The sequence below is a fragment of the Priapulus caudatus genome, unplaced genomic scaffold (genome assembly GCF_000485595.1).
Source record: "Priapulus caudatus unplaced genomic scaffold, Priapulus_caudatus-5.0.1 Scaffold18, whole genome shotgun sequence".
Classification (NCBI taxonomy): domain Eukaryota; kingdom Metazoa; phylum Priapulida; class Priapulimorpha; order Priapulimorphida; family Priapulidae; genus Priapulus; species Priapulus caudatus.
Genome location: NW_014577079.1, coordinates 494387 through 508778, shown reverse-complemented (window position 1 = coordinate 508778; position 14392 = coordinate 494387). Strand labels below are relative to the sequence as shown.

Here is a 14392-nt window from a genome sequence, read left to right as displayed (position 1 = left end):
CCGCTGCTTCTGCTGTGCGCGTGCGCGCGTTGCTGCGGCGTGTGCGCGTGACGTTGTCGTGTGCGCTTGTTTGTGTGGCGTGTGTGTGTGTGCGCTTCGCGCGCTCGCAGGTGGGTGTGTGGTGTGTTTTTTCTTTTCTCTGTTCTTCTTTTGCTCTATCTCTTCTGCTCCTCTCTGTCTCTCTTTCTCTGACTCTAGCCTCATTCTCTCTCTTTCCCTGCGCAGACGAAGTGAATAGAATAAATCGACTGTCGCTTCATCTCTCTGTCTCGCTTTGCGTCGGGCCACAGTGCATTTCTGATCCGGATTGCGGCCGACTTTTATTGTGAAACATCTGACTCGGTACGTGTGTTCGCTTACGCAGCATTGAAAAACAGGCAATTTGATGAGGTCTGGCTGTTACTCGTACGTGCTTCCATATAAAAATGAAGGTGAAAATTACACCAGAGGAGAGGCGGGTACGGGAAAGGAGAAGGCAGGTGGGAAGCGATAGGCGATAGAGGAAAGGAGCAAGATGTGCTGGAGAATAGGTTGTGGGGAGCAGCGCGGAGCTGAGGCAGGGGAAGGAAAGCGGCAAGATGCGGGGATGAGCGAGGAGAAGAGACGAGATAGAGTGGCCACCCACACACAAGCAGAACGAGAGGAGAGAGAGAGAGCGTTCAATTCATTGTTCATGATAGCAACTTTAAACGTTGGTCATTCTATCTCCGGAATGCTTTGTTTAGATTATTGCTAGTGCTACCTCTAGATCGTTGTAACATACGCGCGGACTGAAACTAAGATGAGATTACTCGGCCGAAGTGACGTTTCTGTCACTGAATAGGGGTCTTTGTATCCCGCTCGCCCATTATTATCTTCGCCTACGAAAGGTTGGGTTTCGTATGTAGACAGCAATCAGCGACGTGCGCATTTGTCGCTTTCCTGTGCATGGATTGGCTAGTGTACATTTTCTTTAATTGTGCAATCGATTACAAAACTTCATTTTATTCGTTCGGTATACTAACTCACCGCCGCTTTATTGTTTTTTGTTGGTTCGTTTCTTCATTCTTACAGCAACTTTTTACGTGATTTCTAAACGCGGACATTGCGCAGCATAGTGATGCCTCTGAATGATCATCGTGCCTGCTATCGAAGTGATTGGCTTGGGAAATTTTTATATATTTCACTGAGAAATGTCTGTTAACAAACTCTTTCTTCTACTAGCTCAAGTTTGAATCTTTGGGAATCGACGTGAATTCGGCTAGCGGATATGCATTATGCACTAATGTAACCGGCATTATAAGCGCGCACGAACCGTGCTACCTGACATTCGATGTTGAATGTTAAGCGTGTTTGCGTAATTGCAGTTGCCACTCGATCGCACGTGAGAAATTCGCCGTGCCAGTTATTTGACGGTTTGCTGTGTACATTTCGGCTGGTCGCCGTGATTTGTTGCTAGTTCGTACGTCGCAGCTTTTTCCCCGGCATCGTCGGGAACAGTGAACTCCGTCTAGCAACGAATCAAATAGGCGCCGGACTCGGACGCCTGATAGCGCAGCCCTGTGTTTTTCACTGTTTAGCTGAAATATATGGGCGGAAATGGTGACTCTCTAGAGTCTAGAGTCTAGATCTAGAATCTAGATGGACTGTAGGCGGTTATTTGATGCAGTTGAGTCGTTCGTGAAAAGATCGGAGTATGAAGTGAGTTTCGCACAACTCCTCTTTGTCGAGTAGTCTTGAGTTGGCTGTACCAGACTGCACATTACTACAGACGCACCTTAGCCTTTCCATTTCAGGGCTTCGATGGCTAGGATACAGCCGTTACGCGCTGACGCACTGCTTACACGAGTAATACGGCCAGCATTTTATTCTGCATTAGTATTATCTTCATGATATTGGGTGAAAAGTATAATTCTGCCTGAACCCTCATCTAGATTGCTCTTTATAGAACCTTATCGACTGTGTGATTAAATCGTATATGTAGTTATGATGACCTTGCAGCCGAATTCTAGCAGCGTCCGAAATCTCTTAAAATCCTATGCACTGAAATTGGCATATTTTAACCGGGTCTGTAATGGCCTTGACCTATTAAATAATCCCGCACATGCTTTCTTGGAAAAGTTATATTTTATATGTGCACAATTAATGTCTTGGAGCCTGACATCGTGAGACAAAGGTTAGTGTCAACGGGAATGCCTTGACCTAATATGTAATGCCATCGGACCTAGCTTTGCCTTTGAACGGTGACCATTAAACCCAGGGCAGTTTATTAACGCTTGGCCGTGATAACGTCACTACGGTTGAAGCCGATTCTGCAAACCAGTGTGCACCCTATAGTGCCAATACATGCCACCAGTACTGACCTTCCGTGACGTTGGCGTCTCATTGCCCTATACCGACAACAGTACTTACTGAAGTGCTGCGAAACACAGTTCCATAATTACAACATATCTTTCTATGACTGCGCATATATTATCAGAGTCCATAATAGAACGTTATTTCCACTAGTGGACTCGTTTGATATTATAATACGACGCCTTCGTTTATTCGACCTACCCTTGTCGACAACATCGCTTTACAGCCCCCCTTCACCCCCCCCCCCCCCAGCACACAACAATTACACGGTGGTGATTACTGTCTTGAAGCGGTTTGACGCTCGTTGTTATGCGATTCGGTGGGGTTTCTTTACGTACATTCGACTGAGTATACAGTTATCACCTGGTTCGTTGCTGTATGTTTCCGTTTGCAGCGTCAGAGTTTGGGTTTATGGGTTAGTGAACTACTGCCGTTAGTCTGAAGATGCTGCGAAGGCGATTTCTACCTGAAATGTGCTCGCTGAAAATAAAACTATAAGGCTACACGTAAACTTCATCGTTAGGGTAACTACGATTAAACCGGTTATAGAGTGCTAGTAATTCTACTAAATGTGGTAGCAGGAGTAAATCGCGTTATCGTCGGAACTTTAATTCATGTAGTCGCAATCTTGCTGAAGTCACATTATCTTATCATATAACACATACCCGAGTTAGGCCTATTATCCATATATTAGTTAAAACTATAACAGGACATTAACTCTATGATCGGGTCACACATGCAAATAAGCTACTGTATAGTTCAAACTGTAAAGGAATCTGTCGATGTCGTTTTATTTTAACACTACCAAGATACTAATTCAACTTGATATCAAACGCTATTCATGTCACGTGGGAGTATTTCAGTTCACTGTATCATTTCGTTTGTGACACAGTTCTTGCTTACCTTTTTTTATTTACGGCCGTTGCGCCGCATTCAGTAAAACCAGATTCGCTGCGTAATTTTGTACCAGTTCTGTCAGTAAGCAAATGCTGCGTGTTCCATTAAAAGTGCCTTCGCTGCTCTAAGATACGCGATTTATTTAAGTATTATATTCAGTAGTTGCGGTAGTGATCCTTCAGCGCACGTCATCAAAATTATTCGTTGCCTAACCATTCTTACGTGTGATAAAATCAATTTTAAACATTATTAAATTGGTAATTAGATTTTGTAAACATCGCTCTTATATCGGCGTCATATCACCCCCCAGGCGCAATAATTTTTTGCTTGATGACAGCTGTTTGTAGGGAGTAACTAATAACAGCCTAAATAATATTCAGCTTGTTCTGAACTTTCTAGCTCGTGTTGATGTGCACTGAATTACAGTAGAGTGTTCTACTCAGTATGTCTGGGGTTTTCAGTCGATACATATCTTCGAAGGGTACGCTACGACCTGCGGGTCGGTTTCTGAAGCCATAGCTCAGAAGGGGCATACAGCTACACCTGTCCGCTGCCGCTTTTCTGATCATGTAGCTTCGAAGGTTTACAGACCAGCCCCATGTCGGTGCGATTTATCTCTTGGGCGTACACTTAGTATGTTCACAGCTACGCTATTAATTATCGATTGTACGTGATTACTGATAGTAAAGAAGGTAGATGGGCATTGAACTTTCACTCCGATTCTTCCATGTTTCCGGCTCGACCAGACCAGGCACACGCACACTGATGCGAGCGCCGCTACCCCGCAACGCATCCATTTCCATGAATATCTGTTTCAGTCGCCTTAATTTGATTTGTGGCGGTGGGTGGCTGTGCGGCGCGCCGCGCCCGTGGGCGGCAAGGGTCCGTGTTCGTGAATAAATCATGCAAATTGCGCTGCTTGCTGAGCGACGCGAGCGAGTTCAACAAAGTATAAAAATCTAAATGAATGTCTTATATTAATTGCTGCTCGATTCATCACGCATTGACCATCGGGCCCGGTGTGGGGGTGGTGGGGGGGGGGTTGACTTAAGCTATACGACGCGCGCGAGCTATGATCATGCAGCACAGAGACGTGTGAGCGCCACGCAACGTGTCCACGCTAGCGCCGGTCAGTCGCAGTAGTACGCGCTGTGCCGGCCCAACCATGATGGTTAGTGCAGGCCCGCCAATAGAACGCCGAACCTCCCTATAACGGCGAACCACAGCCGCGTCTTTGTCGTGTTTTGTTAATGTAGCAGCTATACAGTGCAAGCCACCTTCTAATAGAACGGACACCTGTCTCGTAAAGGCTTCTTGGCGTTACTGCTATGCCAAGATTGAAACCAACCTCCTACTAGAGCAGAAATGCTGCTCCACTAACAGGAACGCATTTGGAGAGGCGTTGTAATCTGCTTGAGTGCCTTGTATGCAGGTTTGAAACCGCCTCAATATAGCGGGTGTGAATGGTGGGATAATACGGCCGTTGTACGGCCCTGTAAGGTCTCCGCAGACTATTAATCCACGCACGCTGCCTTGCTAAAAGACAAGAAGGCCCGGGCGGAAACGACGTTGCTAATAACAAACTGCCCATCAATCATTCCGACGGCCAAGCCATTCGGACAAAACAAGGCAACATAAGCCTTTTTCAGCCGGAAAATATTCGGCGGATTCTCGCAATAATCTGACACCCAGTGAATCGAACAAGCGCCCCCGATAATCGCATGAACCGACAATTTAATTAATAACGGGAGAGGGACCCCCACCACCCGGTGGCCATGATTCGCCCAGCCGCACAGCCTGATATACGTCAAGCACTGCGCGACTCGCCGGACGGACGAGCAATTATGGAGACATCTGACCAGGAATGCACGCACCGGAATTCGCTCTTGATGTAGCAACGTCAATGCAACGCAACGGAAATAGCTATACATGATTTAAAATTCGTGGGAGGAAAAGACAAATCTTATAGTGAAGCTAGCGATCCCATGTGTTGATGTGAAGGAACTCTTGTGCAGAAAGAGAGAAAGACGAGAGAGAGTTAGAGCGACTGTTTAGTGACCCACACGGCGCCACGCAACACAGCGCCCAACCCCCACAAACACGAAACAAACCCCCCCCACCAAACCACCAACCCCACCCAAAACACACCACACCCCACACGCCCAACACACCCGAAACCCACAACGCAACACACCGCAACAAACAAACACACAAAAAAACACCCAACAGAACAAAAAACAGAAACAACGACCCCCCACCCACCAACACCCACCACCCGCCACCAACACCCAACCAGAAAAACAACAAACAAAAAAGAGCACAAACCAACACACGCCCAACAAAAAAAACAACAACCAAACACCCGACACAAAGACACCCACGACCCAAAAAACCCCCCCCCACCCCAACCACCCCACCCACCCCCAGAAACCGCAGCACCACGCCCGCACCCCCCCACCCGACACAACCCCTCGCCACGCCCACGACACCCCCCCCCCCACACCCCCACACCCCCCCACCCCGCCCACCCACCCACCCCGCCCCCGACCGCCAACCCCCACCCCCCGCAGCAGACCCGCACCCTGAGACCGAAGACCACGAGCATCAGGCGAGGCACCGAGAAATAGGAGCGAGAAGAGAAGAGAGAGAGCGAGCAGACAAGAACGGCGCAAGAGCCACGAGAAGAGCCGAGAGAGGAGAAGATCCGTGAGGCGGAGACGAGAGAGCGCAGTGTGTGGCCAAATACACCCTGATGAAACCACACACACCAACCAACACCCCCAACACCCTCCACACCACACCCACCACCCCCGCAACACCACCACACACCAACCAACACCACCAACCACCCACCAACCCCCCAAACCGCACACACCACACCCCCCACAAACCAACCCACACAAACAACCCCACACAAACACACTGAGAGGAAGCAGAGAGAGAGACGACACGAGAGGCAGACGGACCAGGACCCACACACCAGAGAGCCGATCACTAGCGAAGAGCGAGAAGCGGAGAGCTGACCGAGCAGACGACGCGAGCAAGAGAGAGTGAGAGAATGAGAGAGAGAGAGAGAGAGAGAGGACGAGAGAAGAGAGAAGAGACGAGGGACGAGAGAGAAGAGAGCAGACCGAGAGAGAGGGGACGAGATGAAGATAGAGATAGAGCATCAGAGACTAGACGTAGCAGATAGATGATAGGGATCAGAGATAGCAAGATTAGAGATAGGATTAGAGATAGAGATAGAGATAGGACGATAGAAGTTAGACGATAAGAGACATGAGCAGATTAGTGAGAGAGCCGCAGTGTAGCTGAGAAGAGAGCAGCTGCTAGTGCAGAGAGAGCGACGAGAGAAAGAACAGAGGGCAGACGGAAGGATAGAGATAGCATAGATATGACTAGAGAGGGCGGCGACAGAGGGAAGACCAGGAGAGAAAACCGACGACAAAGAAGGAACAAAAGAAGAGAGAAGGAAGACAGAGAGGAGAGACGAGAGAGAAGAACTGAGAGAGATGAAGAGTGGACGAGAAGAGCACGAGAGACGAAGAAGATGGATGAGCAGAGAGGTGAGCGAGAGTGAAAGCGAGGCCGAGAGATAGAGATAGATAGATATCAAGAGAGGCGTGAGAGAGGAGCGAGAAGAGACCTGGATCGAAGACGCGCGAGAGAGAGAGCAGAGAGAGCACAAGAGACGGAGAAAGAGAAGATAGCATAGATGATAGAGAGGCGGGGGCGACGGAGGAGAGCAGAGAAAGACCGGGATGGAGAGAGAGTCGAAGAGGGAGCAGCAGAGAGAGAAAGAGAAAGAAGGAGAGAGATAAGAGGACGGAGAAAAGAGCAGGGAGCAGATAGCGAAGATAGATAGATAGATAGAAGACGGTGACGAGAGAGAGAAAGGGAGACGGAACGAGATAGAGCATAGATATGATCAGATAGACTAGATAGATAGATAGAATCACAGATAGCATAGATGGATTAGCATAGCAATAGGCATAGAATAGATACGATAAGCATAGTAGATAGGATAGGATAGATAGCATAGATAGATAGCATAGTAGATAGATAGATACGATAGAGAGGGGGGTCTGAGAGAGCAGCGGGACGAGAGAGAGCGGCGAGAGAGGAGAGAGAGAAGAAGAGCGAGAGAGAGAGAGATGAGAGAGAGAAGAGATGAGAGAGGGAGAGACGAGGAGAAGAGAGAGAGAGAGCAGAGAGCGTCTGCCTGCCCTTAGTCCGTATACTTGAGTCAAGTCATTCAGTCAGTTACTAACGGAACTGTACTTATGAAACGATGTTATAACATATAGCCGATGGCTTGCATGCAAAATACGTGTTCGCGCGCCTGCTATTGTCATTCAAACTTACTTCACACACGCGCACGCCACGTCCGACGCGGCGGCATTACGCCACGCACGCACGCCACGCACGCACGCACGCACGCACGCACGCACACACACGCGCCACGAACGACTGCGCCGCGTCGCGCGCGTGCACAAGCACACACACACACACACACACACACACACACACACACACACGTGACCACACACCACACACACACACACACACCGGCACGATGAGAGGCAACATATTATCAGAGCTAATAAACACCTTATTTGCACCTTAAAGGTATTTTATTAGCTCTTGATACTATAATATATATACTATAATATATATATCCAGAGCTCTGCTCTAAAAGCGATTGCGCATCGTGTTTTTTTAGCCTCACCATTGACATCGTCATAGCCTCGAGCATATTGCCATGCGCCTGTCGTCGTCGTCGTGTACGTTCGCGTCCGTGCCTCTGTGCGGCCGTTCGTCCGTCCGTTCCGTCAACAATGTTGGCTACGGTCAACGATAACGTCATGAAACGTTTTGACCCACATGTTTGCAATATGGATATAGTTGTTCTTGCTATGCTCCCATATTAAAAAACACCGCTATTTTGAGGCATTGGCAGTCGACGTGATTTCGAGCCACGGGCAACTTTTTTTGGCCAAAAATGGGACTTGCCTTAGTCAGTTCAGGGTTCAAACGATTTGCTCATTTTTGGCTCAATGGGGATGACATAAGCGGGCTAGGGTTTCTGGAATTTAAACAAAAGATTATGCCAAATTAGGTAGGTTTGGGCCATTACTATAGATATTCATAATATGAACACGCAAGATAACAGCTCTGGTGGCGCTGTCACACTCGTGCTAGGTTCGTTTACAAGATCTTCATTGACAATACTTTAATGCAAAGTTGGTGATTTCCTCTCCACCCCTGCGATAAAACGCTCTATATTAGCAGTAAAGTTTTACAAACACTTGTCGAACAGCAGATAACCAATTTATTTCGAACGCCATCGCTAAGAAACAATCAAGATGCGGTATTAGCGCCACTCTACCACGTCACAAATTCGCTGCATTCATTTTGGTTTATAAATTATTATGCGATATACAGATGGGCAACCGGTGCTACCGCCTAGAAAACCCATACAAGTACAAACCTTCCATGCAACCACTTAATCTTTTAGACAAAGTTGTGTTATTGGGCCAGAGTTAAAACACCATTCTCACGATCGAGTATATAAGCTCCAGCCTACCGTGGAATTAGCGTATTCCTCTTAATCTTACTACGCTTACACTCGGAGCTCCTGCTTTTAGGCTGCTGCCTACAATCTGATATTATAAAGACGTTGAAATGGGCGATCATTAGGATTTTAGATGTGCTTAACGCCATCACTCGCCTTCATCCTCAGACTTTCACATCTCAAACATTTATTTTCACATAAAAAATGACAACATAATTATCAAGAGTATTATAATGTACTTCTTCTCTTTCTATGATGTACCCCGTCGATGGATCTGCTCAAATTAAAACGGACTCTTCTCACTCACTCCATTTGTCGTACCTTTTTTGTTGAGTGGATTCAGTACTCACATTGACACTTTCATTAATAGGTGTGGTCGTTGGGTGCGTATGTAGGCTCACGTGGATGTATTAACATTGTGGCCGTTGGACAAAGCTGCAGTGGGAACTAATTCTGATTATTTTAATCGGTACCAAACGCTAGCCTATTCGGCCTGTCATTAATAATAAATACTTACGGTGTAACGATGGTTTTATCGCATTGGCATATTCGGTTCATACAGTATTTCAGTGAAGAAAATATGCAGCAAACATTTATGTAATGTTTACTCATTCGCAGGTCTGCTTAAGTCAGTATAACTGATGAAAGACACATACGTTGAACAATTTTGCCTGTGCCACGACTGACTTACTGCAGATACTCTCTTTCTCTACTCTCTCTCTCTCTCTCTCTCTCTCTCTCTCTCTCTCTCTCTCTCTCTCTCTCTCTCTCTCTCTCTCTCTCTCTCTCTCTCTCTCTCCCTCTCCCTCTCCCTCGCTACACTGCTCTATCTCTCTCTCTCTGCCTTTCTTTCTCTCTGTGTCTCTCATACGTCCTTCCTTCAGCCCAGTCCTTCTCTTCATTTTTTTCTCTGTTCTGTGACATCTTCTCTCTTGCATGGGTGAGCTCTCTCTCGCTTTCTCCCTCTGCTCTCTTCTGCGCCATCTGACTCACCCAGTACCCACTCCCCTCTTCTACATCCGTACTCCTTCCTATCTCTGGCTTGCCCGTTCTCCATCTCCTTCTCTCCCTCCCCATCCCTCTCTCTTCTTTCTTTCTCCCTCCCTTCTTCTCCTTTTCTCTCGCGTTCTTCTCTCTTTCTTTCGTCTCTCTCTCCCTCTCTCTATCCCTCTGTCTTTCTATAATGCACGCACGCGTGTATCCATAGCAAACTGTTCAACAACACTTTGAATATTTTATGAATTTTAATTTTAACGCAAGAGCCCATCGATTTCGGGCGAAACCCCCGCAAGCTCTTTTCAGTGGTCCGTGTTTGAGTCGGTCACACTAATGTGGCAGCGGCGACGGAAGTACCCGAAATAAGCATTTCAAATGAGAAATTTCTTCAATGGAAAGCATTTCAGTGGAGAGGCTGTCAAATGCTGTCGCCGTCACTCGTCGTCATTCAGAGCTCAGCTGGTTGGCGAAAAAAGGGGAGAGGGAGCGAAAAAAACGTGCGACTATTGCCACGTCGGTCAACGAAAGCAGGGCGGGTTGAGAAAAGGCCACGATATGATTGCTTTGACACGGCAGTACGTCGTCGTTTCCGCGCGCTTGCCGGCGTGTAGTTTTACGTTCGTATGACAGTGATGTCCTCACGTGTACATTAGCGTCTAAAAAGTGCCGCTAAAGTTCTAATGTTTCCTAATGAAGCAGAAGAGGGGAAATATATTCGACAGCTAATTGTAGTCTCGCGTGTGAATTGCATTTATGACAATGTAACGATAGATTATTAAAACAGCAACAGCACCAGTAAGAAAATATTCCTTTTATTATACAATTATTACATAGGTTAATTTCTCTTAATACAATCGTTATGTTTAATTTGTGTCTGTTTGGAGAAAACGTAATGCTCCCAGAACACGATGAAATTCTTCAATGTAAATTGAGATGCTACCGATTGTAAGAGAATTCCACCTTGAAACGAAGTCATCAAAAATATTTTTAAATGCATTAGTTTTAATCTATAGCTGTTTCAAATGTCGTAATTATCTGGGACCGGAACGGAATTCTTGACTGTTAGATATAGTTTGTGGAGGTGTTATCTCCGACACGCGTCGCATACCCCGTGATAGTCTCTCGTCACCAGCAGTAACAGCAGCAGCAGCAACAGCAACAGCAGGGGATCGACTGTGAAGCCATGCAGTCCTCGTGTAGGCAGTCATGCGTCAGCGTGTTACATGCAGCTAACAGATGCGGCGCATTCCATCCCTGTATCGCGTGTCGGGCAAATAAAAACAGTTTTTGTTATATTTAGTGTAACTAGCATGGACTGTTTGTACGCGGGGCCGATAAGAAAACCGATTCGGGTTAGCGGCTCATCTTCCACTTGGCTAGACAAACGAGGCTGACGCTGGGAGAAAGAAAGATGCTGTACGCAATGCATGCAGATATTTTTGCGTGGAAATGTGCAAGTTTCGCGTGGATCGGCTTTCTGATGGAATGTGTGCGTGCGTACGTGCACGTATTACGTCGTCCTGCGACATCTGCCTTTACCATAAACTTAGCTGCGCTCGACAAATATGCAAACAGATATAACTCTATATCTCCATAGTCTATATATCTTTGCCTATGTGTATATCTATGATCCCATAAATATACTACTTACTATCTGTGTTTTTATATAGATCTATTATATATATTTTATATGCTTGTGATTTACTGATGAATTGCGTTGCTTATAGGTTTCCTTTGCACGGCCAAGCAGCGAGTGCATCAAGGGAGCCAACCTTTACGTGTCCGGTCTACCCAAGTATATGACCCAGCAAGATCTGGAGAACATTTTCTCAGAGTTTGGGGAGATCATCACGTCAAGAATACTGTGCGACAGTATCTCAGGTACAGACTTATCCTAGTGAATCACAGGTGCATCACAGTTACGTGCAGGTTCATCTTAGTTACGTACATGTGCATCCTAGTTATCTACAGGTGCATCCTAGTTATGTACAGGTGCATCCTAGTTATGTACAGGTGCATCCTAATTACGTACATGTTCATCTTAGTTATGTACATGTGCATCCTGGTTTTAGACACCCCACCTTGATCACCTCCACCCTATGAACAGTTGTTACCCTTGGTTTTATAGCCCCCCCTATCGATGAACAGTTTCTGAGGCAGGGTGAACCTACTGTTTGCGCAGTTGTTTCTTGCGAAAATGTTTTACGAGAGTGATCTTTGGCAATGTTTGAAGTGCTGTTAAGTGTCAGCCTTATAATTTGCCCGCGGTTTGGTTTGTCACCCTCGGTGTGACAATCGGCTAATAACGAGCTTGCAGATGCTACGATTAGCGTTCTTTCTCCTCTCCAGAAATGCGTATGAACTACAGTAAAAACCCGCGTATAAGAACATAGATTTTTCCAAGTTAGCCTCAACATGTTCTTATATAAATGGTGCTTACTGAAAAATTAGGCTCAAAAGGTTCTTAAATAGGTTCTTAATTGTTTCTACTTTTAATATGTACTAGCTGAAACCCGCGCTACGCGCGGGCTTAGTCACTGTGATGCATGCGTTACCAGTACATGCAGTAGTGTTATGTGTAAGGTGTTATATGGAGAGTTTAGTTGTTGCACATGTTTGATTTTTTTATGGTTGAGATGTCATACAAATACATGTAGCAATTCATCTTACACCGTAACAGCCTTAACCATTTGGTTTGGCAAGTACACAGTGAAATAACAGGACACACGACGGTCACGCCACACACAGGACAAATGTTTTATTGTAATGCTATGTAGGAACTAGACTGGTTGATGATACGGACTTCCCGAAGTTAGTAATATAGATTAGATTTATTTTCGGCTGAATGTGTTCTTATGTATATGCAATTTTTTGACGCGGCATTTTCAGCACCGAAGTGTTCCTGTATCAACGGTGTTCTTTTATGCGGGTTTTTACTGTATATGTAAATAATGGGCAGTATCTGTGTCTGGCATAGAGCAATCCGGCCAGCGTGCGGCATTGTTACTTGTTGAGCGGGCATCTGGCATTGGCAATTGCATTGTGCATTGTTATTGCATCGATATTCGTTGAGCTCGTCTTTTTATTTTACCTGTGTTTCTTTTTACAGTCTTCATGCTGCAATGGAAAATTAAGAAAACGCTACTTTCAAAATCTTAGCCTAAAACAGGTTCTTATGTAAAGGGGTCTAAATGGGAAATTTTAGCCTAACATGTTCTTAAAATCTATGTTCTTATACGCGGGTTTTTACTGTACTTGGAAACTGTATGTTACTGTAAGAGTTATATGGAAATATCTCATTAACTGTGAAACAAATGTGAGCTAGCTTGGTACTGTTGGTGCTGTGGATCTAAGGATGTAGGCAGTTTTAATGAATTTGGGTCGTAAATGGCGGGAAAAGAAGTGGGTTGAAGGACATCTGAACGTTTTTTGGCATAAATTGAGATTTATATGTACAACAGAAATAAAAATAGTAGGAGATAAGGAATAAGGGATCAGGTAGAAATGAGTAGACGAGAAAGTCTAAAGTTTGTCCACCGACGACGGTTGTCGTAATTTAACGGTGGGTATCTAGACTGGGAAAAATGGCTGTGTTGTTTCGCGACTTCTTGTTGACGTTCTCTGTGTTCTTGTTCGTGTAGAACGCGCGAGAGGAAAGTGCGGTCATGCTGTTTGCACGCTCTAGAACTATATAGCCTTATCACATATATGTGCTCTATCACATGGCTATAGCACAAACTATGTTGAATATGGGCAACGGAACTGCTCCCGCCTGTGGAACAGCGTAGGGCGATAGTTCTTGAGTAGGTGTTTGCACGCTCGGTTCACAGGCACTTGGAACGTCTCAATAAAATAAAAAAGGGAAATAAACACAAAATGTATTTACTACCAAAGTCTTAATGTTTCTCTACTCTATTTCGCATATTATTCCCGATAATCACCTGTTAATGCCGGTCAAATGCTCATCTGCAACACACAAGTACACCGCACGCACGCCCTGTGCACAGAAACAACATAAATAAGAGAGTATTATGAGAGTATTAAGTATTATGAGTGTATTATAAGAGAGTATTAAGAGAGAAATTAAGTCTCTTATTCATGTTGTTTGTGCACAGGGCGTGCGTGCGGTGTACTTGTGTGTTGCAGATGAGCATTTTACCGGCATTTACAGGTGGTTATCGGCAATAATATGCGAAATAGAGTAGAGAAACATTAAGACTTTATTGAGACGTTCCAAGTGCCTGTGGCTCGGATAGGGCGCTGTGTTGAATCGGCAAATTCCTCATCTTCGTTAAGTAATTAAAGCGACTCCACACTATTGATCACTTCAATACCAAACGTATAAACAGTCTGCTACTATAAATAGCGTCCCTTTGAGAGCCAGATGACAAGCACACGCCTTCCGCGCGTTTTTTGTCAGTTGCTATAGCAACCCGTTTTAAAATCGGGATAATCAGTTGGAAATGCGGCACGATAGTGATCAGGAGATCCATCGACGTCGGAATGCATACTAGTGCGAAAACTGTGATCCCTTTGTCCACAGCCACGCGCTCTCTCACTCTCTCTCTCACTCACTCTCTCTCTCTCTCT

The 14392-nt window shown here is 45.7% G+C and overlaps 1 protein-coding gene across 2 annotated transcripts in view; it reads left to right on the top strand.

The window, feature by feature from the left end:
- Positions 1-14392, top strand: part of LOC106811284 (ELAV-like protein 1) — a 61386-nt gene that overhangs the window by 40414 nt on the left and 6580 nt on the right. For both annotated transcript variants that reach the window (XM_014814862.1, XM_014814855.1), the window contains exon 4: positions 11530-11683. In XM_014814862.1, the coding sequence (XP_014670348.1) occupies positions 11530-11683 (154 nt within the window). The remainder of the gene's footprint in view (positions 1-11529; positions 11684-14392) is intronic.